This window comes from Acipenser ruthenus, chromosome 2 (assembly GCF_902713425.1).
Source record: "Acipenser ruthenus chromosome 2, fAciRut3.2 maternal haplotype, whole genome shotgun sequence".
NCBI lineage: Eukaryota > Metazoa > Chordata > Actinopteri > Acipenseriformes > Acipenseridae > Acipenser > Acipenser ruthenus.
The window spans coordinates 85,625,417-85,649,887 of NC_081190.1; the positions used below are offsets into that span (position 1 = coordinate 85,625,417).

The following is a 24,471-nucleotide window of genomic DNA, read 5'->3' on the forward strand; positions in this document are numbered from 1 at the left end:
ACTATCCAGAGCGAATCAATTGGCAAGACCCATTAACAGTATTTGTACAAACTACATTTCCCAGCATCATTGCGGAAATTACTTAAAACCTCCCACTGGAAGTGACATCACTCGCTCTCAGCTCCTTCCCAGCCTAACGCCGTCCCACACCAAAACACAAGGTAAGACCAAATTTAATAATAAAAACGTGTACATACTATCATAATAAAAAAAATATAATACATACAATTCACTCCAAATAAAGCAAAATCAAACTTAAATACCAAACCAATAACATTTTATAAAACGTGCTCAAAACAACTCTCAAATAACTCGTGCAGTCTTACTGTGTGTACCTCTAGCAGCTGCAAAAACGGTTAACAAACATTCAATCATATCGTGAAAGTCTTCCAAAACATTTAAATATTATAAACGTAGTTGTTATTTGCAATCAAATGGTTCCTAAACTTTCATTTCCTTTAATATACAACTAATACAGTAATCTTATAAAGGTGCTTTAAGATACCTAGAATAAAAGTGCAAACAAACAAAAAAATAAGTTATAAACATTAAGTCACCCTGTGACATATATATATATATATATATATATATATATTTGCATGCCCCGGTAGCTAAATGCTTAGTTACGGCTCTGGTAGCTAAATGCTTAGTTACGGCTCTGGGGAAAACCAAAGCCCATGGCCAGTATACAATATTTTTCTGTATACATTTTTTTCTGTTGAGCACTACTGACACCGTTGAAACGGTGAGTCTTAGGTCGCCTGCGGATACATTAGTCCAATCAATGCGTCTGAACCTGGGGTGTAATCCCAAGGTAACTGCTCACTGTTACCAGGTTTGAAGACGTTAATTCACGTTTTAATTAATAGTGTCTCCTTCAGACTTGTTAAAGGAGAGATTCGGAAATAACATTCAAAACTATGCGCGAGTAAATACCATCCTAACTCCTAACATCCAAAAAAAAAAAGAAAAAAAGAAAAAAAAATAACATTTCATTTCCCTGTAGCTGCGATATGGAGTCTTTCATGCCCCGGTAGCTGCGATATGGAGTCTTTCCATCCACCTCCGGTTGCTTCAACCGGAGGTGCATGCAATTTATATATATATATATATATATATATATATATAAATTATTTATATATATATATATATAATGATTTCCATTACACGAGAGTAGATGTTAAAACTTCATGCTGATTTGAACTCGGCTCTCGCCAAGATAAGCACCAACTAAGACGTAGCTTTACAGTAAACTAATGTGATCCATATGCGTCTCCATCCATTTACGTTTCCTTCCATATGATGATGTAGATATCCTTCTGTCTGGTGTTAATGGCTGAAGTGTAATGCTGGCTCCAGGGATCAGCTTATTTTGCCTCCCTGGCGCATCAGCACACACAACGGCTGCGATGCTGGCTCCTGGGATCAACCAAAGTGCGGCCTCCCCAGCGCATCAGCATGACAACCGTCTGGATTGAGCTAAGTAGGGTACATCTCTGGGGTTTTCAAGTGGGCACCTTCCATCCTCAGTGTTTCGTCGACTAGCCCACGACACCTCAAGAGGGCTCGACGGTGATTCTGGCGTCCCAGCATCACCCCCCTCCGTCCCCCACTCAACTCAGCCCAGCTTACTTACCTGTCCCCAGCCAGAATCTTTCTGTCTCAACCACAGCCAGTTGCTGCTCCTCTCTGCTGCTTCAGATAAGTTCTTCACTGTGCGACGCAACTCTTGGCCACTGAATCCGACATCTCTGAGAAACCGGGTTGTAGAGTGTGCCACAAATCCTCGACAACCCACTTCCACTGGGTAAACCCGAACTCTCCATCCTCGCTGTTCCGCTTCAGTGGCTAGTTGAGCATACCGCAGTTTCTTCCTCTCATACGCCTCATCTACAGCGTCCTCCCATGGCACTGTTAACTCTACCAGGTGAACAAGGCGTGCTGATCCAGACCACAAGACAATATCTGGTCGAAGGTTAGTGGTGGCAATCTCAGGTGGAAAAATAAGCCGTTGACCAACATCTGCCAGCATATTCCAGTCTCTAGCAGCTTCCAGTTGTCCTGGGCGAGGATTGGTTTTAACACCTTTTCTTGGTGGTTGCTCTCCTGGGCGGAGGAATGTTGTCTTTTGTGTGTAATGTTTTGATGGAACAGGTGGCAACTTATTGGTCATGTTACGCTTGTCTTCCAATGCTAAGGCCAAACATCGCAGCACCTGGTCATGGCGCCAAGTAAACCGTCCTTGGCTAAGAGCCACCTTACATCCTGTCAAAATGTGCCTTAATGTTGCAGGTGATGAACACAAAGGACATGAGGGATCCTCTCCTACCCAGAGGTTTAGGTTCTGTGGTGATGGGAGAACATCATATGTTGACCTGATGAGGAAACTGATCCTGCTCTGTTCCATTGACCATAGGTCTTGCCAGCCAATCTTGCGTTGTTCCACACTCTCCCATCTCATCCATTCTCCCTGTTTGGCCTGAGAAATGGCCTTTATACACCTCATCCTCTCCTCCTGCTTTTGCACCTCGTTGACTACCAGCTTCCTTCTTTGAGCTGGGGCCGCCTTGTGCCATGTAGGAGGAGTTGAACTGAAACCAAGACCCCCTCTTCCATGCTGAACTTGCCCCATGATATCACCAATTCGAAGGGCAGCCTTTGCATCTTCCACAGCTTTCTTTGCCGCCCACTTTCTTCCAGTTTTCAACACAGGTGCTGCCTCCCTTACGCATTTATCGCGTGACTCTACTAATGTCATTTCCAGTCTGACCTTGGCGCACTTAAACTCCTCGGTTAGAGCAGAGACTGGTAGCTGCAGTATTCCTTTACCATAAAGTCCCACTCTGCTGAGGCAGCGTGGAACTCCCAACCATTTCCTGATGTATGAACTGATTAAAGCTTCCAGCTTCTCTACTGTTGTCAAAGAAACCTCATACACAGTCAGTGGCCACAGCAACCTCGGCAGTAGACCAAACTGAAAGCACCAGAGTTTTAGTTTACCTGGTAGAGCGCAGCTGTCTATGCTCTTCAACCCTTCCACTGCTTGTTGTCCAACTTCTCCCACACGAACTGTGTCCTTTAGATCCCCGTCGTACCATCTCCCAAGACTCTTCACTGGCTTCTCAGACACTGTTGGTATTGCCTCACCATTAATGAAGAATGTTTTATCTACTACTTTGCCTTTAATTATAGAGATGCTCCTTGATTTAGTGGGCTTGAATTGCATTCGTGCCCATTCAATGTTATTGGTTAATTTGCCCAATAATCGATTAGTGCAGGCTACTGTTGTAGTCATGGTTGTCATGTCATCCATGTATGCTCGAATTGGTGGTAGTCGCATTCCAGAAGCCAAGCGCTCTCCTCCTACTACCCATTTTGATGCCCTAATGATTACTTCCATTGCCATGGTAAAAGCCAGTGGAGAAATGGTGCATCCTGCCATTATTCCAACCTCTAGGCATTGCCATGTAGTGCTGAATTCTGAAGTTGAAAAACTGAATTGCAAATCTCCAAAATAGGCTTTCACTAAATTTGTTATTGTCATCGGTACACTGAAAAAATCAAATGCTGCCCAAAGTAGTTCATGTGCCACTGAACCATATGCATTAGCCAAATCCAGGAATGTCACATGGAGCTCCTTCCTCTCCTTTTTAGCTGATTGAATTTGTTGCCAGATCACATTGATGTGTTCTAAGCAACCTGGGAAACCTGGAATGCCCGCTTTTTGTATTGAAGTGTCAATGAAGCAGTTCTTTAATAGGTAAGCTGCCAATCTCTGAGCAATAATGCTGAAGAAAATCTTGCCTTCTACGTTTAATAGGGAAATGGGACGAAACTGACTGATGCTTGTAGAATCTTTTTCTTTAGGTATAAAGACTCCACCTGCTCGGCGCCATGCTCTTGGTACAACCTGTTTTTCCCATGCCACTTTCATCAATTTCCACAGAATTCGTAGTAGAACTCCTGAAGCACTCTTGTACACTCTGTACGGAACTCCATTAGGCCCTGGAGATGATGAAGCCCTTGCTTTTTTCACAGCTTGCTCTATTTCTTTCCACTTAGGTGCACAGTCCTCCATTTGGTATTCTGGTGGATTGATAGGTGGGATGTCTGACGGAATTGACATAGGCTCCTGCCTTTTTGAATCTGTATGTGTTTCCTCCAAATATCTCTCCAGCTCAACCTTAGATGCTTTTAGTGTGCCATTCTTCTCACTGGTGAATAACTTCTTTACAAATTTGAATGGGTCTTTATAAAAGTTAGCTCTCGCACGCTCCTTCTTTTTGTAGCGTTTCCGTAGGCGCTCAGCTCTGCGCAATGTTGCAAGCTTATCTTTTATGACCCTTTGTAAGAGATTGAGTCCCTCCTTCTGACTTTGTTCTGCTCTTCTCCATTGGTTCCTCAGCTGTCTCCTTTCTCTAACTAAGCGTTCAATCTCCTGCTGCCGTCTAGACTTTCCAGGAATAGTTTGTACTTTTTCCTTCCTTTTTTCAACTCCAAACCTCTCACTTCCATATGCGTAGATGATGTCCCCAAATTTATCCAGCTTCTTTTCAACTGTTCCACTTAAACTTTCCAATGCAACGCAGAGATCTGTGTTTACTGTGTCCCATGCAGTTTTCTCACAAGCTCTTGGCCATTTAACTCCAGGCTTGTGCCCGTTGAGGTTCTTTTCTCTCTTATGCTGGTTTGTCTGACCGGGTTCACAAGGATCATTAGGTTCATCACTAACTGTGTCCATGCAAGTCCTCCTCACATCTATGACAGGGGTGCTGATATCCTGCGAACTGTGGTTTGCTTCCTGTCGCTGGATTTCATTCGACTGACTTGACTGACTTCGTAAGAAGTACTGATCAATGCGAGGCCCTTGTCCCTTCTCCCTCAAGCATTTCATTCTCCCTTGATGAATCTTCAAACCCCTGACCGTTGTCGCCTTGCTCCAGCCGCAGACACAAACCTGGAGTTCCATGTCTTTGTTAACTGCAGATCTTGAACTAGTCTTTTGTGAAGTACTCTCCATACTCATATCCGTTTCCGTTCCTAAGTCGTTAACCGTGTTGTCCAACGTTGAGTCATCTTCCGCCCCCGCTCTCGCAGACTCTAGGGGTATTTTTCTCTTTAATTTCTTAGAAGCCTTGGGCGGGTGTCTCCAGCATCCTGTAAACACAGAGCTGGATACTGCCGACAAGGGTAGCTAACCCTTACCAGCCCCAATGGGGTCTCTTTCCTCCTGTCAGCTGTCTCTCCAGGCTGTCACAAGGTCTTTCCCTTGTTGCCAGCTGCACTATTCACAGCAGTCACTGGACGTATCCAGATAGAATATATATATATATATATATATATATATATTTATATTTGCATGCCCCGGTAGCTAAATGCTTAGTTACGGCTCTGGGCAAAACCAAAGCCCATGGCCAGTATACAATATTTTTCTGTATGCATTCTTTTCTGTTGAGCACTACTGACACCGTTGAAACGGTGAGTCTTAGGTCGCCTGCGGATACATTAGACCAATCAATGCGTCTGAACCTGGTGTGTAATCCCAAGGTAACTGCTCACTCTTAACATGTTTGAAGACGTTAATTCACGTTTTAAGTAATACAGTGTCCCCTTCAGACATGTTAAAGGTATATATACAGACGTGCTCAAATCTGTTGGTACCCTTACAGCTCTTTGAAATAATGCTTCATTCCTCCTGAAAAGTGATGAAATTAAAAGCTATTTTATCATGTATACTTGCATGACTTTGGTATGTCATAGAAGCAAAGAAGTTGTGAAAAGAGATGAATTATTGCCTATTCTACAAAGATATTCTAAAATGGCCTGGACACATTTGTTGGTACCCCTTAGAAAAGATAATAAATAATTGGATTATAGTGATATTTCAAACTAATTAGTTTATTTAATTAGTATCACACATGTCTCCAATCTTGTAATCAGTCATTCAGCCTATTTAAATGGAGAAAAGTAGTCACTGTGCTGTTTGGTATCATTGTGTGCACCACACTGAACATGGACCAGAGAAAGCAAAGGAGAGAGTTGCCTGAGGAGATTCAGAAAAAAAATAATAGACAAGCATGGTAAAGGTAAAGGCTACAAGATCATCTCCAAGCAGCTTGATGTTCCTGTGACAACAGTTGCAAATATTATTAAGAAGTTTAAGGTCCATGGAACTGTAGCCAACCTCCCTGGGCGCGGCCGCAAGAGGAAAATCGACCCCAGATTGAACAGAAGGATAGTGCGAATGGTAGAAAAAGAACCAAGGATAACTGCCAAAGAGATACAAGCTGAACTCCAAGGTGAAGGTACGTCAGTTTGTGATCGCACCATCCGTCGCTTTTTGAGCGATAGTGGGCTCCATGGAAGAACACCCAGGAGGACTCCACTTTTGAAAGAAAAACATAAAAAAGCCAGACTGGAATTTGCTAAAATGCATATTGACAAGCCACAATCCTTCTGGGAGAATGTCCTTTGGACAGATGAGTTAAAACTGGAGCTTTTTGGCAAGTCACATCAGCTCTATGTTCACAGATGAAAAAATGAAGCTTTCAAAGAAAAGAACACTGTACCTACAGTGAAACATGGAGGAGGCTCGGTTATGTTTTGGGGCTGCTTTGCTGCGCCTGGCACAGGGTGCCATGAATCTGTGCAGGGCACAATGAAATCTCAAGACTATCAAGTCATTCTGGAGCGAAATGTACTGCCCAGTGTCAGAAAGCTCTGTCTCAGTCGCAGATCATGGGTCCTCCAACAGGATAATGACCCAAAACACACAGCTAAAAGCACCCAAGAATGGATAAGAACAAAACATTGGACTATTCTGAAGTGGCCTTCTATGAGTCCTGATCTGAATCCTATCGAACATCAATGGAAAGAGTTGAAACTTGCAGTCTGGAGAAGGCACCCATCAAACCTGAGACAGCTGGAGCAGTTTGCTCAGGAAGAGTGGGCCAAACTACCTGTTAACAGGTGCAGAAGTCTCATTGAGAGCTACAGAAAACATTTGATTGCAGTCATTGCCTCTAAAGGTTGTGCAACAAAATATTAGGTTAGCGGTCCCATCATTTTTGTCCATGCCATTTTCATTTGTTTTATTATTTACAATATTATGTTGAATAAAAAATCAAAAGCAAAGTCTTCTATTAAATATGGAATAAACAATAGTGGATGCCAATTACTTTTGTCAGTTTCAAGTTATTTCAGAGAAAATTGTGCATTCTTCGTTTTTTGTGGAGGGGTACCAACCAATTTGAGCACGTCTGTATATAAATGTAATTTATACACACATACAATTCCATTAAATTAGCCATTGTATGGTCTCATGTTATGCTTTACCTAAAATAAATACATTCATCCTAAACTGGTATAGAAATGTATTCCCTGTATCTACTGGCATACATTTCATCAAATGCTCTTGTCAAAAGCTCTTGTCAAATGCTCTTGTCAAATGCTCTTGGTTGTGAACACAAAAATAAGCATTACTGTTCTAGCTTTGTTGTTCTCAGTCTTTAAAATGTATATTAACAATCTAACAGCTTGCAGCTAACATGCTTAACACTGTGCGTAATAATGATCTACGGTTAAGCTTGATCAATTATGAAAGAGATTGTTGAATTAATTTGAAGCAGTAGCAATTTTATATATAATATATGTTCCGTTCTAATATCCCAGTATATAGTCACTTATAAGTTACGTTGCAGTACTCCACACCATTCTTCCCATGGCCTGAACTCAGAATAAACTGTCCAGCTAACAAGTTATAAATTGTTCATTGGCTATGAAAGAAGGTGTTCTTACTAACTTTTCACTTGTAATCTTAAATGAGCATCATCCAGCCAGTTGTGCAAGAAAAGGCTCTGATTGTTGTATGATAATGTGGGGGAGGAATGTATCCAAAGAAAAGACAAAAACTTAGTGTATGGTGTATTGAGGGTTTAGTAAGTTGAAGGTAAAAGATTAAACTTCAAAGTATATTGAATTTGGTATTTGACTGCATTGTGACCACTTTAAAATCCACAGCCTTCCTTTATAGTTTGAGTTAAGCGAACAGAGCAAGGCTATCATTTTAATCTTTTTTTTTCTTATAAATCTATAAAATAGCAGCTCTGTAAGTGTTTGCTGTAAAAAGGTTGTCAGTATAACAAAGGGGATCCTTTTCAGATGCTGCTTTGATAATACACAATAGCATCCCCCAAGCAGGTTTCCCTACATCTAAAATTTTTGCAATGATAAAAATGGATTACTGTGAAGGAATGGTTTGCAGTGTGCAGGTGTAGTGATGAGGCCGTGCTCCAGAACAAACACACACAAGACAGTTCACAATTAACAGCTCTTTATTTTCAGCTGGGTTGCGTGCCAACAACACTTTAAATAATAAGCATGGGCTCTACACATCAATGTGTATTGTGCCATGCAAAAGGAGGGTTACAGTCCCGAAATAATAAAAACACTTTTTAAACACACAATACACAGACACAGACATGTCTCCTGACAGTGGGTGCTCTAGTGCAAGTGAATGGTGAAAGACAAACACAGAGGTAACAGTAGGTCAGTGTAGTCCGGGGTTTGGTGCTGGCGTGCAGCGACAGCTCCCGGTTCGTGTTAGCTGTCTAGCCAAACAAACAATGACAGTTAGCTGACAAACAAACAAAACACAAAACACTCACAGTACTTTTAATTCTCCTGTGCATACGGTCCTTATAGTTTAACCATCAAAACTAAGGAACAGATCACTGGGGCCACTTCCCCTTAAAACCCTCCGTCATGCCCTCTTTCGGTGGCGCGGCCAATCACGTCTCCTCCAATCCGTGACTGACACATCACCTACCGCATTAAGGCGCTGACTTCAGGTATCGTGGCCCCACCCCCTTCCCGAATGTCCGGCTTCCGACTGACCCTGGAATGAACTGCAAAAACATCCATTCTGGGGCACTCTGTTCTGGTTATACAGCGCCCTCAGAGATTGAGAGGGAGATTGTTGACGAGGATTCATTCATTCTCTGTCACAATTACCAACCATTTTTATTAGTGGGGCTTGCGAAGCAAGAGTCCCCACTTTAAATCTTCAACGTACTTCTTCTTATTCTTATTCTTTGGCACGCTACTCCTCTTACACCGTTTAAGCTAGAAACGTCGTTCAAACTTTAAAACGTGTAGACCGGTCTGGAATAGTGTGCTTGTATACAACTTTTTGATATCTTTTCTACTTTTTAAACTATTAAGCTTTTTATCCTTTTTTTTGTCCATCTTCATTCACTTTAATGGGACTTTTTTCAACATTCTAAAGCTCCCCATTGTTTAAAAACTCCCAGACTTCCAACATACTGTAAACGATGTAACTTTTGACACAAATCAGCTACTTTGACCACTTTCCCAACAAGTAAGACAAAAAGTTAGAGCATATGGAATGTTCCTCTACTTCTCTGCTATTCAAATTTGAAATCAAAACATAAATAACTTTTACCAATCAAGAGGTACAGCTGTTTTAGTAACCGCGTCAACTTCTTTCAGTAGGCTACTTCCCACTGTTGAATTAACTGTCATAGAACTTTGAGAAATATCAAATTCTAGCACATTCTAAGCATTAGACAATTAATAAACAATGTGACTTTTGACACAAATCAGCTACTTTGACCACTTTCCCAATAAAGCAAGCCCCACAACTTGTAAAGTTACCATCTAGTTTGTTTTGTTTTTGTTTTACAGGCATTAAACAGCCAAGCCATGCTGTATTGGTTGCAGCAGCTGCAAATAAAACGGTGGCAGCACAATACCAGCCTGGTGAAAATACCTGCAGAGCCCTCCACTACCTCCACACAGCTCTGCCAGCTGCCTTCTGCACCTTGGGAAGGTAAGCTCACTGACAGCCCAGTTTTAATTCTAGCTCAAGTCGACCAAATTGTGTGTGGGGTGGGGTTCTTCAGTTTGTGATCTGATGGAGAAAAGGGTTCCAGGGTAGGTGTTGTGTGCATGCAAAACAAAACAGCTGAACCGGAATAACCCAATTTAAATGATTTATTCTAAACGCTTACAAAGTGTTGCTATACTCTTGTAACCACCACATATTTTTTCATGTTCTGCCCTTTAACCTGTTATGTAAACTAGTCAGCCCTATCCAGGCAGCTGCCTGTAAGCAAGAGAAGCAACCAGTTGAGCTTTGGATTTTGTTATTTGTTGTGTACTACTTTAGTTTGTGTGTGTGTGTTTGTTTCTATGCATTTAGTTTTGTTTTCTCTGTACTTTGCCTTCAGAAGTCAGTTTGTGTTTCCTCTGCCTTGCCCTTACAGGAACACAGTCCTCAATATCTGTGGAAACAAGCCAGCTCAGGAGCTGAGGCGGAGTGTGTTCAACTTTGACAAGATTCAGCAATCGGAAGACTGTCCCTGTGAGGATCCTGTGACACAGATACTGGGGGAAACAACAGGTGTGTCCTTCAGTTGACAGGAAACTGCCCTGCAAAGTCTGTGTCTCTGCTTAGTTCATGTCTGGATCAGTTCAATGCGGGGACCACCACAGTGGCTCTGAAACTATTACATTCTTCTCATGCAGGGTAAGAACTCTTTCTGCTGTTATAAATGTGCAGAGGTTTCCTGTTCCTAAAAGGTGAACCATGCAGGAGTAAAGCTTGTTAATAAGATAAAGAATGAGTGTCAATAAAGCCTTTTTTAAAGAAATTTCTAGAAAACTCACTAGATAGCTCACAATTTCACCTTTCATTGAAAACAACAGCTCTTTTTAACAACTATTTTCTTTTGCAGCAAATTGTAGTTTTGGCTAGGCACCCTAGAATTAACATCGGTACTATGGGTTCTATGATGATTTTTGTGTGTATAACAAATTTGAATTCCAGAAATAATCATTATTTTCTTTTTTTTGTTTAATGATTATGAAGGGTATATTGTCAGGTAGGTGGCTCCAGAATAAAATAAAGAACCAGCAAGTTTAAGAAAAAAAAAAATATATATATATATATATATATATATTAAATAAATATTCATGCATTTCAAATGCTTTCTTTGCTTGCTCTCTTTCCTAGCACCTCCAGCACCGCCTGTACCTCTGACACCCCCAGCACCTACAGTCCTTTCAGCTCCTTCAGTTTCTTCAGTTACAAACGAGTCTGCGCAGGAAGCAAAGACTGGAGGAAAGAGTTCTCCATCAAGCAGCATGAACAAGAGGGAGAAGAAAATGACCAGTTCTCTTCAGCCTTCTGGGGAGAAGGTGTCAGGAAAGGAGGGGAGCCCCGTGGACAAACTATCCAGACTCCAGCACGAGGTGTTCACGCTCACTGAGGGGCTCAAGTCACAAAAGGTATATGTTTGGTTTGGGTGACTGAAGTATATTTAAGCACATAACAACTGATAACTGAGTTATTAAATAATATGTCTTGTGAGGCACTTGTACAATGAATGATTGAACCTTATAAATGTTTCCCATAGTAAAATCATAAAGCATAGTGGTACAGCATAGGTCAGCATTGTAAAGACCAGCTAGGTATGGTAAAGCATATTAATAAACATGGAAAGCCAGGGTACACTGTGGGAAAATAACAGTCTAATCACAGGGAACGCATGGGAAAACTGTAAAAAATACTGTGCAAAAACACAGTGGTAAACCTTTATAAAGTTGTATGATAGTATTTAAATATGATGTTGTATCTATAATAAGCATGGTATGAACGATCATAAGACAGAAACAGTGGATTAAGTCAAGCAGTTACATGAAGTAATACAAACTCAAATCCAAGACCAGCAATAATTTTGCCTAAACTGATTAAAGTACTGATCTACTGTATTGACTGTGTGATGTCTTAACTCTTTTTCTATGCAAGTCAGAAACCTGCATGCTGACCACAAATTGGTTGCTTTACTGTGCATTTTCTTTCCTCTTTGGCTAAGGTGTCACTGGGTGTGAAGGCAAACGCATTTAGCAGAATAACTCATGCATTACCTAACAGGAGAGCTTTTTAAAAGTGTGATAACTGTATTGCTGATAATCCAAATTGTTATAAACATGGTGGTATGATGTTCTATAGTAGCTGTGTATGTAAAATAGGGTTGAAGGGCACTTCTGAAACAGTGAAGAGAGTCTGTTGTTGCTTCATTGTCTGTAACTGAAACTCTTGTGCTGTACTACTGTTCCTATGAATCCATAAAGGTTACAATGTAGATTTTTTTTTTATTATTTTGTCATCAACACATAGAGTACAAGTGTATTAAAATACAAAATCTCTGGGGCCCCCGAAGGGCTCAGCTGGTAAAGGCATGAGTGCATGGTGTGCAGGGTGAGTCAGGAAGTCAAGGGTAATTTTGTGCCCTGTGCAGGGACTGTTTCTGCAGGGCTAGATCTAAACAGTCACAATAGAGCTCCTGAATGCAATTCTGGGTTTTCGCTCATGACTCCTCTGTATCTTATGATGATAAAAAGACAGCTTACATTTTTGCCTGTATGGTCACAAAACTTTCTTTTACATTTTTATGAGCTTCAATAAGCATATTTTATTGCTTCCCAAACATAAACTTTAATCTTGCATCGCCGCCTTCTTGTTTCCTGTTAGTAACCCATACAACTTTTAACGCGGTGCTCAAATGCACCTGATCTGCAACATGCAAGAGTTTGTAGCTAATTGTATATTTGATCTAAAATTAGACCAACAGACACAATCTTTATTTGTGCACAGAATTTATTGTGCACGTGCATTTTGACTTATTTTATCATTAGTTTTTGTGTCTTGATTAAAGACACGGTTATCCTGGACCTTATGAAACCACTTTACAAGACACCATTGCTCATTATTATTGTAATACTGGGACAGTATTTCCAGTGTTTGGTACTTTTATTGCATTATCATTGTTTTCTTCTTTCAGAGTACAAAGAACAGAGCTGCAAAAACAAGGTCTTTTTTGAGCCTGTTAAAAACACACAAGTTAAGCTGATCTCCTGAATGGTTTGAAAAATGACCACCAGCAGGCAGTGTGCAGAATTTTCAGTCATTTTGCTGGTCTTTTCTAAAAACACTTCACTGAATTCATCTTTTATAATTGGTTAAAAAAAGGACATTGTTATTGAAATAGTAGGCTGTGTGGTCCAGTGGTTAAAGAAAAGGGCTTGTAATCAGGAGGTCCCCGTCTCAGATTCCAGTTCAGCCACTGAGTCACTGTGTGACCCTGAGCAAGTCACTTAAACTCCTTGTGGTCCGTCTTTCAGGTGGGACGTTGTTGTAAGTGACTCTGCAGCTGATGTATAGTTCACACACCCTAGTCTCTGTAAGTCGCCTTGGATAAAGGTGTCTGCAAAATAAACAAAATAGTAATAATAATAATGTCTGATAATTGGTTTTAAGGCCACTGACGTATAATATAGGGCAGAGCTTCAGAGCCTTTTCTCATATGCACTACTAATAAATACTGCAACAGGCTGTTTTTTAGGGAAAATTGCATTGTACAGTAGACTATTGCATTGTACAGTAGACTATTTGAATTTACCTGTAGCCATAACTGTAATTAAATGCATGGTGTTAACAGCTGTTCTTACATGATAAGTAAAACAGTATTTTTTTATTCAAAGGGATATTACAGATTTTTCAGGAAATGCAAGAATCAAAAACCTAAAACAAATACTATACCAGGCATTTTTAGTATGGTACAGTTTATTATCAGTACTCTAAACAAATCACTAATCTGAACAGGTCTGATCCCACCTGGTTCAGATTACAAAGAAAGTACAGGTGCATTATTCAGGGACCACCTACAGTATAATTTATTTACGGGACCTCCAACACAGCTCATGAAGCTTCACCTTTAAGAGTAAATGACCATAGTGTTTTTGTTTTGAAATCAGGAGCTGGTGCAACTCCTTCACAAGGCCCTGGAGGCAGCAAAGCAGGAGAAGAGGACCAGCAAACAGTTCCTGGCAGCAGCAGGGGAGCAGGAGCGGCTGGAACTGGTGCGGCACAAAGAGAGGTGTATCGCGGACCTGGACGGCCGCCTGGAGGCCCTGCTCAAAGACAAGGAGGAGCTGGAGCAGCGGCTGGCCATGCAGGACTGCCAAGTGAATGAGCTGCAGCAGCACGTGCAGCTCATGATGGAGAAGAACAACGCCAAGCAGGAAGTCATCCTCAAGCTCTCCGAGCAGGTGGCCGCCTGCATGGCTGACCCCCAGCGTACCGTAGCCAACTCCATGGGCACAGAGACCTTCTGCAGGCTGCAGGAGAAGATTGAGCACCTCAAGGTTATTTTAAAAGTTACTTTTACATTACAGCCATGGGAAGTACGTCAACTCTTGTTTCAAGAAACACGGATAAAACCACACTCTTTTTTTGGTTTTGTTTGACCACCATGTAATCCTGCATGATGTGAAAAAGCAGTAAAGTAACTGATCCATATTTTCACTGCTGGGGTGTCACATACGGTATTCTGCACCTTCTCTGCATCCAATAAGCATTACAAACATGACATCTTAACTAGCTTTTATTAGCATTGGAGCAGACACACAATTACTGTTTGCCACTCCAGTCTAAGAATGATTCATTTATAGTAGAACCGGTCCAGGGGTCCAGTGAATATATACTAATATTGTATCTCAGAGGAAGTCGTTTTAGTATATTGTAGTTTCTTTATTAACGTCGGGGCATTATAAATGAACAACGTCAGGTACATCAGTGTGCCTAAAACACCAAAGTATGACACAGCATGTATTCTATACAAAAAAATCTGTGAAAATGACTGCACAAGCACTGAAGTACAGTATTTCTCAGTTTACAAAACAGCATTCCAAACAGTTCTTAACGTGCTTTCTCAGTGTATGCCAAAGTAATCTGACAGGTTTTTTTTTTACATTGTGTGTGTGTTAACCTGAGACATAAACAACAACAAGGATGCACACTTTTTAACAGTACATTAATTTTATGAATCCTTTACTTTTCTTTTATTTACTATGGTTAAACTGGGCAGTTATGTGAAGTGACAGCGTGTACAAATTCTGACCTGCTAAGAGCTGAATTTACTGTTTTAGACCCATAATAAAATGTGCATTGGTCAGTTTCCATCAGCACCATTCAGTTGGTAGCAGCATATGTAAGTCACACATGGCACAGGTCCATTGGGTAATGATGGTGTCATATCTTACAGGATCAGATACGACAGGTTCGACTGTACTTTGTATCACATTACTGTGATTTTGTACTCTATAGGTCAGGCTTGCACAGTGTTAAATTATTATAATAACATAAACATACTGTATAAAAAAAAAAGATCCCTGTGTAACCCCAGGCTACTAGGCATGAGGGGGTACACTGCTCTCTGATAAAAGTTAGGAGACCAGTTATCTGCTTATTAGCAAAACTTAAATCCACTAATATAAAGTCAAATAATAATTCCAGACACGTGATCAGTTGGCCAACTATTTTTTTCTTCTATTTCTTTGTTATTAGAACAAAACAAGTATATTGTTTTTGTACAGTGTATTAATTGACATTAGTTAGCCACACTTTTTTTTTATGTATCCCAGCGATTTTCAAACAGTGTTTTATAGGGTACAAATGAGTACAATTATGAAAGCAAAGAAAAGCAGTGATCAGTCAGGACTAGGTCAAACCTGTGCTCTTAATAAATAGAGCTCACAGTAGAAATGTTTTAAGTACAACCACAGATTGTGTTCTGATTTCATTCGTTTACTCTGTTTACTAGGACGATATAGAGGCGCACAAGATGCAAAACAAGTTCCTCAACTCTGAAATCTACCAGCTTACTAAGCTGTGGAGGAACAGTTCAGAAGAGGAGAAGGGCCTCCTGATGAAGGTATGTGCTTTACAGCTTGCTGTGTGACAGATCTGTACCCATTTAACCATTGTGAAAAAACATATATGTTCAAAAAATATATTATCCTTACCTACAAGTCTTTAATGCAGTATCGTCACTGTGTAAGGCTAATATATAAGTGACTTTATTTAATACTAAACATCTTATTTTCAGCTTTTATAGCGTAGGCCCCAGATTAATAGTAATAGTAATGAGTTTCGTTTATTTCTTTTTTCCTATAGCTTTAACCACAAAACCACAATGAGATCTGTGATTTCGCCTAGAGACATCTCTGTCTGCACTAAGAAGCCAAAGTAAATTAAAGAACAACTAGCATGCTGGTACATTATGATAAAGCAAACTGCTTAGTGACACATGGATTGCAAGTGGTTCTAATGTAGTGACGCAAGCTGGTGACCTACTGGGCACTATTCTTACACAGTCGAACGCAAAAAACAAAACAAAATAAAAAAAACAACTTTAGATTCACTTTGTATCATTTTCACATCCTGGTAACTTTTTAAAAGTTTAAAGCATTCATTTGGCCTCCTGTTTAACCACAGTATTTCTGCAGTTTTACCCATGCTTTTCCCATGGTTATACAATGCATTTATAATAATTTACCTGGGTTTACCATGTTTATTAATATACTTTTATTATTAATTATTTCTTAGCAGACACCCTTATCTAGGGCGACTTACAATTGTTACAAGATATCACATTATTTTTACATACAATTACCCATTTATACAGTTGGGTTTTTACTGGAGCAATCGAGGTAAAGTACCTTGCTCAAGGGTACAGCAGCAGTGTTCCCCAGCTGGGATTGAACCCACGACCCTCGGGTCAAGAGTCCAGAGCCCTAACCACTCCTCCACATACCTTCTTACCTTGTTATTGTAGTCTAGTATCTGCATAAATAAAGACATAGGCAGTCAGTATTTTTGGTCAATTATTTGCTTTTTTTGCAGAGATACTTCCTCTGTTATGTTTCTCTTTAGTAATTTGTGGTTTTTCTTTTTTCATTTTATACTGTACTTCCCTTATTTTTATAATTTTCTTTGTACTCCTACTTGGTTTCACTCCTTGTTTCTTCTTCTTAGTTGACTGTCATAGTAGTTCTGACTGGCTGGCTGTTAGCCTGGTCAGCAACCTCGGGTGTGTTCATGCATTACTAATTAAAACCACAGAGAAGTTAGCAACTGAGCCAGCTCCAGTATCCCAGAATGAACAGATCAGACTGACTGGGATGTTTCCCTTTCATCTCCAAATGTAGGTCTTCTCTAGATGCAGAAAGCAAATTGGAAAGATATGTAGTGAATTCTAAATACAAGTACAGTGCTGTGAATGTAGGGCACTGTTCACAAAAACACAAATGCCTGGTTTGCAAATTAAATTAATGTTTAATCTTGTTGACCCCAATGTGTTCTTTGGGGTGGGTCAAGTTGTAGCTGTTTCTGTATCAGTGCTTGATCTGTCCTAGTGCCTGCGTCATGGCTCCATATAGTGATATCCCCTGAGTGCACTGTGCAATGAAACAGCTACTGGCTGGTATGATTGCAGCAAATTAGATGTTTTATCTATCTGGTCTGATTGGCAATGGTTTTAAATTATTTTAGATATATTTAGGATCAGACCATTTTTGTGACATGAAAAACTATTGTACTACAATAGAGATGTTTCAGGATTTCTGGGAGCACTTGAATTAATAGGTATCACATTTGATACCAGGGTGACTCTGGTTTAAAGAAGAACCAAATGGCAAAAATTGTAAAAATAAATAAATAAATATAATTACAGTTGCAGGTTATGCTAAAACTGCTAAAATTGGCAAAAACATAAACGCTTTGATTTCCGAATCGTAATCGGAAAAAAAAAACATGTATTGTACACAACAGTTTAACTTTCAAAGAAATGACCCTTCACAGCCACAGTGTCCATAAGCACTCGGGTGACACACATATTGCACTGTAGGAAATAGCAGTCTTGTAATTAATATAAGCAGCACAAGGGAACAAGTGAACACTGCAGCGAAGAGGATTTTTAAATAAAATTAATTTAAGGAGCAGAAGCAAGATTATAATTGGAATGGCTCCATCAGAACTGTAAAATTAGTTATTTGGAAATGTACTAGGTTCATTTTTACATTTTAATAAACAAGTTCAACCCAGTTAAAAAGTAACAGGGTGTAGAAACCCTCTGCCTTTGGACTGCCCTGTCTTGGAAATGAGTGGGAGGTTGTGGGAGGGTTACTGCTTTCACCAGCTGCTGTGTTTTGTTTTAATCCTAACCCTAAACCTCTCTTTTGTGTTGCAGTGTGCCTACCTGGAGGCCAAAAACTGCCAGATTGAGAGCAAGTACCTGGTCGTGCTACGCAGGCTGCAGGAGAGCAAAGGGCTGGACAGCAGTCAGCAGGAGATGGTGAAAAGGCTCATTGAGGACTCACTGCAGGGAGACAAGAAGGATGTCTTTAAACTCAACCCTGTCAGGTAAGACAGTACTGACATTTCCATACCGGGGTTTCACAGCGAAAACATTTTTCCCCCGGTTACTTTCTTGTTTTTTTGTTACTAAGTATATTCAAATATTTAAAATGCAATTCTATTGCTAAACTGATGATGTGATTGCAAGCTACACCAGTTCCATTTTCATATAAAACCCTCATATCCCGAACTGAAATACCAAAACAAGCAAAGGATCAAAATGTTAATGTTGGTTTGTTGCAATTGTGATCTAATAGGTGCGCAAATGAAAAGCCAAAAAAGAGCTGGAACTTACAGTAGTTTCTGGGCTTTGCTGTCTATGATTTTCTATGTCATGTGCCCTGCTCTTTTAATGTGATAATTTAATAATTGAAAAAAATACATATTTTGTTTATGTCACTTCTTTAAAACAAAACAAAACAAAAACTCTTTTTATAGTATTGATTGTAAATTGAACAGAAAATGTTTGTTCTGCTGTTCGAGCGATTGATGCAAGCAGCTGAAATGAGCTTGCTGTTAACTGTATAGTAATCCACATCACAATACCACTGCACACCTTAGCAGGCAAAAAGAAAGGTCAAAGATTGGATTGACATTGAACTGCTCCCTAACCAACCACATAAAGAGCAATGTGCGTCAATAAACACTGCAATTCCAGGACCATATATAAGGGTTGATGTTAGGCAGTGAAGGTGTATATATGCCCAAAAAGCAGTCAGAGGCTGCAGCAAGTCTACAGTTTATTTAGAAAACTCCAGGATCCTTTGTTCATACATAAGGCCCTGTGAAAATAGTGTGTTTTTTTTTTTTTTTTAATTCAAGGCAGTATCACGGGTAAAGTGTCTTATTTTGCAGATTGTGCACAGAACTATTTTATAAATTATGTGTACAGATTATTATTATTTTTTATACAGCAAATAGATTGATAAATGCACTGACATCTTCAAAATCAACATCAAAGTTATTCAAGCACTTTACAATAGCTTGTGAAACGGTGTTGTCATTAACAGCCTGTAGGTAAAGTGTATCTGCAAGGACAGCTTTCAGTTCTATGTCAGATGCATGTTCACAATTTAGGCCCTGCAAAACAAATACAATGTGAAACACATATTGCTATTGGGCATCAGTCGACTCGTCAGTGACCATTGACAAGCAACCAGACTGTTTTACTAATTTAATAATCTCCTGCTTGTGATAGGCAACTTTAGGTAAGTATTCACGTCTCAGCTGGGCTGATGAAGGAATCACTCCACCATTTGCTACACTCAGTAGGAAGAAATTATGTAACTTTTGGTTGTCCAGTTTTTCAAGAGGGATATTTGCGCAAACAAACATCCCTGTCAGGTCAAAATTTAATGTGTTACGTGCTTCACGGTTTTCAGTGGACTTTTGGAACATGGAAGTTCACGTTTTTGGTTTCTTGGATTTCCGCCTTTCTCTTTCAGTGAATACTTGAATCTAAATGCCTGTCAAGAGATGATTTGCAGTAACATTGCAGGACATACAGAATAGCTTACCTCCATCGTATGAAATACAAATAATAATTATAAGAATTTTGAAAAAGTTCGCAATTTCTGTGCAGTTCGTGAAATCTGCTCACTGTTAACAGGTTTGAAGACGTTAACTCACGTTTTAAGTAATACAGTGTCCCCTTCAGACATGTTAAAGGAGAGATTCGGAAATAACATTCAAAACTATGCGCGAGTAAATACCATCCTAACTCCTAATATCCCCAAAAAAATTAAAAAAAAATAACATTTTATGCCCCGGTAGCTGCGATATGGAGTCTTTCCTTCCATCTCCGTCTGCTTCAACCGGAGGTGCATGCAATTTATATATATATATATAATATATATATATATATATATATATATATATATATTTGCATGCCCCGGTAGCTAAATGCTTAGTTACGGCTCTGGGCTAAACCATCCTAACTCCTAATATCCCAAAAAAAGAAAAAAAAAAAACATTTTATGCCCCGGTAGCTGCGATTTGGAGTCTTTCCATCCACCTCTGTTTGCTTCAACCGGAGGCGCATGCAATTATATATATATATATATATATATATATATATATATATATATATATATATATATATATATATATATATATTTGCATGCCCCGGTAGCTAAATGCTTAGTTACGGCTCTGGGCAAAACCAAAGCCCATGGCCAGTATACAATATTTTTCTGTATGCATTCTTTTCTGTTGAGCACTACTGACACCGTTGAAACGGTGAGTCTTAGGTCGCCTGCGGATACATTAGTCCATTCAATGCGTCTGAACCTGGGGTGTAATCCCAAGGTAACTCGATTTACACAGGGCCTTATACATAACCCTAGGCAGGTTAGTTTCAGGCACATATACCATTTACACATAACCCTTTCCTGGTTCTTGTACTGGCTTCCAAACACATTTACCTCCTCCTAACCGTCAAACTTCAGCCCACTCCCTTCTCTCCCTTTGTCTCTCACGATCCAGTGGCGCTGGATCGTGAGGACACGGACGCAGGTCTATAGGAAGCGGAATCCCAATCGCTACCTGGAGCTGAGGAAGCACTGCGAGGTGTCGGAGCACCCGGCCTCGCGGCAGATCAGGCTGGACCTGCACCGCACCCTCACCAGCAATAAGCACTTCTCCTCGCCCACCTCCGACGCAGTCCAAAAGCTGCAGCGCATTCTGCTAGCCTTCTCCTGGCAAAACCCCACCATCGGCTACTGCCAGGGCCTCAACCGGTACAGTACCTTTTGTATTGAAAGTTCTTAATGCCATTCGCTCATTTTAAGTAGTAAAAGGTGTTGCCAAAAAAGACAAAACACTTTCTTGTACTTCTTGGACGTGGACTAGCATAACTTATCCTTTTCTAAAACAGAGAATAATGCCTATTACCGGTAAGCAGTGCCACAGGTAATGGCAGCATTACCGGTGTTTAACATTTTAGAGCACTTCGTTGGAGGTAGCTATGCCAGGACACTATACTAGAGCAATGTGTTGTTGTATTATAAATAGCAATAAGAATACACATGCAAACAGTGTTTATTTATTAATTTGAGAAATTATGACACCTAGTGGTTGTTAACTGTGTTGTGTATTCTTAGCTACTCATCCCTCCCCTGTACAATATATCTTTTTCTGGAATCACAAATATACTGGCCCAGATATGTTCTTTAATATTCTACACAACTGTAAAGACAACTGTGGTGGAAAGCACGAGTGGCCATATTCAGGCAGATTAAAAATAATTCCGGCGCCTCCTCAAGACTCACCTCTTCAGACAGCACCTGTAGAAACTCCTCTTTTCCATCTGGACACTTATCACTCTTCCTTAAATGCACTTTACTTGCTCTTATCTGCTCCCTATTTTACTGCATTTAACCCTGTACTTTAGAGTACTGTGATCTGTCGAGTCTCATTTAATCTGTAGTATTTTGTATTTAATTATATCCTGATGTAACTATCACTGACACTGTTATCTGTTCCGTTATTGAATCGTAATCGTATTAATACTTATACTGATTCTTGAAATGTATTTTTGTCTACGACCGTAAGTCACCCTGGATAAGGGTGTCTGCTAAGAAATAAAATAATAATAAATACAAATAAGTGTATAATTTACATAATTTCTTGCTAGTTTCATACATCAAATTCCTCTGAATTTATTTCAAAATAGGGCCTAAAATGTGTAAAAATGTGGCTTGGCACACCTATGTGTCCCCCTTCTGAATATTAGCAGCACACTTCCAGTGGAGTCATGTGGTATGTGTGTTTCCTCTTGCAGGTTGGCAGCTATTGCACTTTTAGTTCTGAAGGATGAAGAGGATGCCTTCTGGTGTCTGGTGGCTGTTGTTGAAATCATAATGCCACAAGACTACTACAGCAAAACCCTCACTGCCTCTCAGGTTCCTGTTATGGAAATTGGCTAATTTGTCCATGTCTCTCCGTTATTACTAAGAAAATGTTAAAATATTTGTGACATTGCTTGTCAGCCTATAGCTGAGTTTTAATGCTATCCCCTTTGCTTCACCAGTAAGTACTGTGGATGTGCTAATTCAGGCAGTCATAGTCCCTATTTGTTCTAACAGCTGAGCAACTCCTGCTGCTCTAAGCAGAGCTCTTTGTTCCTTGCAGGCTGATCAGAGGGTGTTCCGTGACTTTCTTGCTGAGAAGATGCCTCGCCTGACGGCCCACTTCAAGGAGCACAGCATCGATCATTCCCTCATCACCTTCAACTGGTTCCTGGTGGTCTTCGTGGAAAGTCTGGTCAGCGACATCCTGCTCAGAGTGTGGGACGCTTTCCTCTATGAGGGCACAAAGGTACAGCGCTGGCTGTGTTAGTAAATGATCCTTTAATACCCACCCCCCCACCACCAACACCACCCACACCACCCACACTTACCCAACTGTGTTGAAACGTGCTTAATACATTTTTCAGCACAAATTGTTGAGAAAAATTGTCTTAACTTGCAAACATGTGCACAGTATGTCACACTTACATTGTAACAGCTTATCCAATTATTTTAAATTATAGTAATGACATTTTAGAGAGTTATAGAGAGTAAAAATGAAAAACATGGAAATAAGTAAAATATAATTAATTATAAAAGGGCTCAGTCCAGTGACGACTTGATGAGTGAAAGTATCCTTCTTTTTTAACCTGAACAGTATTTCCTTCTTTCTGTTTCCAGGTGATATTTCGCTATGCACTGGCCCTCTTTAAGTACAATGAAGAGGACATTCTAAAAATTCACGACAATCTGGAAATCTACCAATACCTCCGTTTTTTCACCAAAACTATCTCTGATGGCAGGTGAGGCAGAATGAGGATGATGATAATGTACAGCAGACGCATCAGACCAGTTGCTGTCAATCACAGACTGTATAAACAGTTCACACTCATCTCACTCACTCCAGTGGCCATGCTTTTAACCACTAGTAAAGTTAGTGATTTCAATAAACTGTCTTGTACCATTTTGATGATGGTAAATGTGAACAGTGATTTTGCAGTTTACTGAGCTTTACCATGCATCCACTATGAAACCGTAAGTCCTTCTTTACCATTCACTTCCTACAGGTAATGGAGCCCCTACCTCACAGACCCACATAATGTCCTCTTTGCAGCTTAGAAAACAGATTTACTGTATGTATAGCTGTTTAATGAACAGTTTGCAAGCAGATTATTAAAGTGTTGAACAATTTAACTGGTAGGTCAATTGGCTGGTTTCACAGGCCCTGATTAGCACTAATCCTGGACTACCTATTGTTATCTTAGGTAAGGTAGTCCAAAATTAGTACTAATTGTAGTTTGTGAAACCAGCCGTTTAAGATCCTATTAAAAACAGAATTTTCTTGCCATTAGGTCTTAGTAGTAAAAATAAGTTATCCTAAGGATGAATAATTCCAAGGTTCTGTTGCCTTTTATTTACTGAAAACATTTATTTTCTGTTATACTGTAGCACGGAACTGGATCAATCAGTCTGCTTTCTCTTGATTTTCAGTGAAATAACTGGGATTATATGATAATAATTTGGCAGAGCTTTCTCACAATGACTGTAAAGCAGCAGAAATATGTTTCCATTTAGTTCTCAAAGCCTTTTCATTGGAATTATTGATCCAATCACCATGTTTCTCCTCTGTCCAGCCACTAAACCTGAAATACAAACACATTTATTTAGATGTAGCCATTCATGCTTCAGTATTAGACAAGAATCCAGGCAGTGCCGGCTGTGCAGAGACAGGGGGCCATTGACTGATTTGGACCACCTGAAAATTGATACGCTGTAGAAGTTAATGGGTTCAATATCTAAACAATTATGTTAGAAAATTAGCAAGCAACAACTTTGTATGTCAGACTTACATTTTTTGTTCCTGTTAGAACTGTGCATTGTTTCTCAAGTGTGTGTGTTTGTCTTTTTGTCTTTTTATGAATTTAATTTTGGCAGGCCCATATTTTGTTGTTTATTTATTTATTTATTTATGTATTTTTTGAAAGGGAAAAATGCAGAGTTCCCAGGTCCTTTTAACTTTGCAGTTGTTTCATCAGTGGCATTTTGTTTTCTCTGTATCTTCTGTCTTTAGGAAACTAATGACCATAGCGTTTAATGATATGAACCCCTTCCCTATGAAGCTGCTGAAGAACAGACGAGAGTTTCACATGGAGAGGCTGACAGCCGAGCTGCAGGAGCTGGAGA

General features: G+C 39.9%; 2 protein-coding genes across 2 annotated transcripts; both read left to right on the plus strand.

The window, feature by feature from the left end:
- The first annotated feature begins 9,743 nt into the window (after nucleotides 1-9,743).
- LOC117962702 (TBC1 domain family member 2A-like) lies at nucleotides 9,744-20,916 on the plus strand. The gene is made up of 7 exons (XM_059003072.1): nucleotides 9,744-9,850; nucleotides 10,287-10,423; nucleotides 11,036-11,310; nucleotides 13,840-14,229; nucleotides 15,687-15,797; nucleotides 18,114-18,286; nucleotides 20,765-20,916. Exons 3-7 carry the CDS (start codon nucleotides 11,167-11,169, stop codon nucleotides 20,778-20,780), a joined length of 834 nt encoding a protein of 277 aa, XP_058859055.1. The 5' UTR covers nucleotides 9,744-9,850; nucleotides 10,287-10,423; nucleotides 11,036-11,166; the 3' UTR covers nucleotides 20,781-20,916.
- LOC131696821 (TBC1 domain family member 2A-like) lies at nucleotides 20,890-23,398 on the plus strand. The gene is made up of 4 exons (XM_059003081.1): nucleotides 20,890-21,018; nucleotides 22,062-22,182; nucleotides 22,412-22,597; nucleotides 22,969-23,398. The coding sequence occupies exons 2-4, from the start codon at nucleotides 22,141-22,143 to the stop codon at nucleotides 23,092-23,094; spliced, it is 354 nt and encodes a 117-aa protein (XP_058859064.1). The 5' UTR covers nucleotides 20,890-21,018; nucleotides 22,062-22,140; the 3' UTR covers nucleotides 23,095-23,398.
- Nucleotides 23,399-24,471: the final 1,073 nt, after the last annotated feature.

Bases quoted from the DNA above. Each gene is read 5' to 3' on its own strand.
- LOC117962702 (XM_059003072.1), top strand. From the start codon at position 11,167: ATGAACAAGAGGGAGAAGAAAATGACCAGTTCTCTTCAGCCTTCTGGG. The intron at 11,311-13,839 runs GTATATGTTTGG...TTTTGAAATCAG, and splicing joins AGGGGCTCAAGTCACAAAAG to GAGCTGGTGCAACTCCTTCA. The intron at 14,230-15,686 runs GTTATTTTAAAA...TCTGTTTACTAG, and splicing joins AGAAGATTGAGCACCTCAAG to GACGATATAGAGGCGCACAA.
- LOC131696821 (XM_059003081.1), top strand. From the start codon at position 22,141: ATGCCACAAGACTACTACAGCAAAACCCTCACTGCCTCTCAG. The intron at 22,183-22,411 runs GTTCCTGTTATG...TGTTCCTTGCAG, and splicing joins AAACCCTCACTGCCTCTCAG to GCTGATCAGAGGGTGTTCCG. The intron at 22,598-22,968 runs GTACAGCGCTGG...TTCTGTTTCCAG, and splicing joins TCCTCTATGAGGGCACAAAG to GTGATATTTCGCTATGCACT.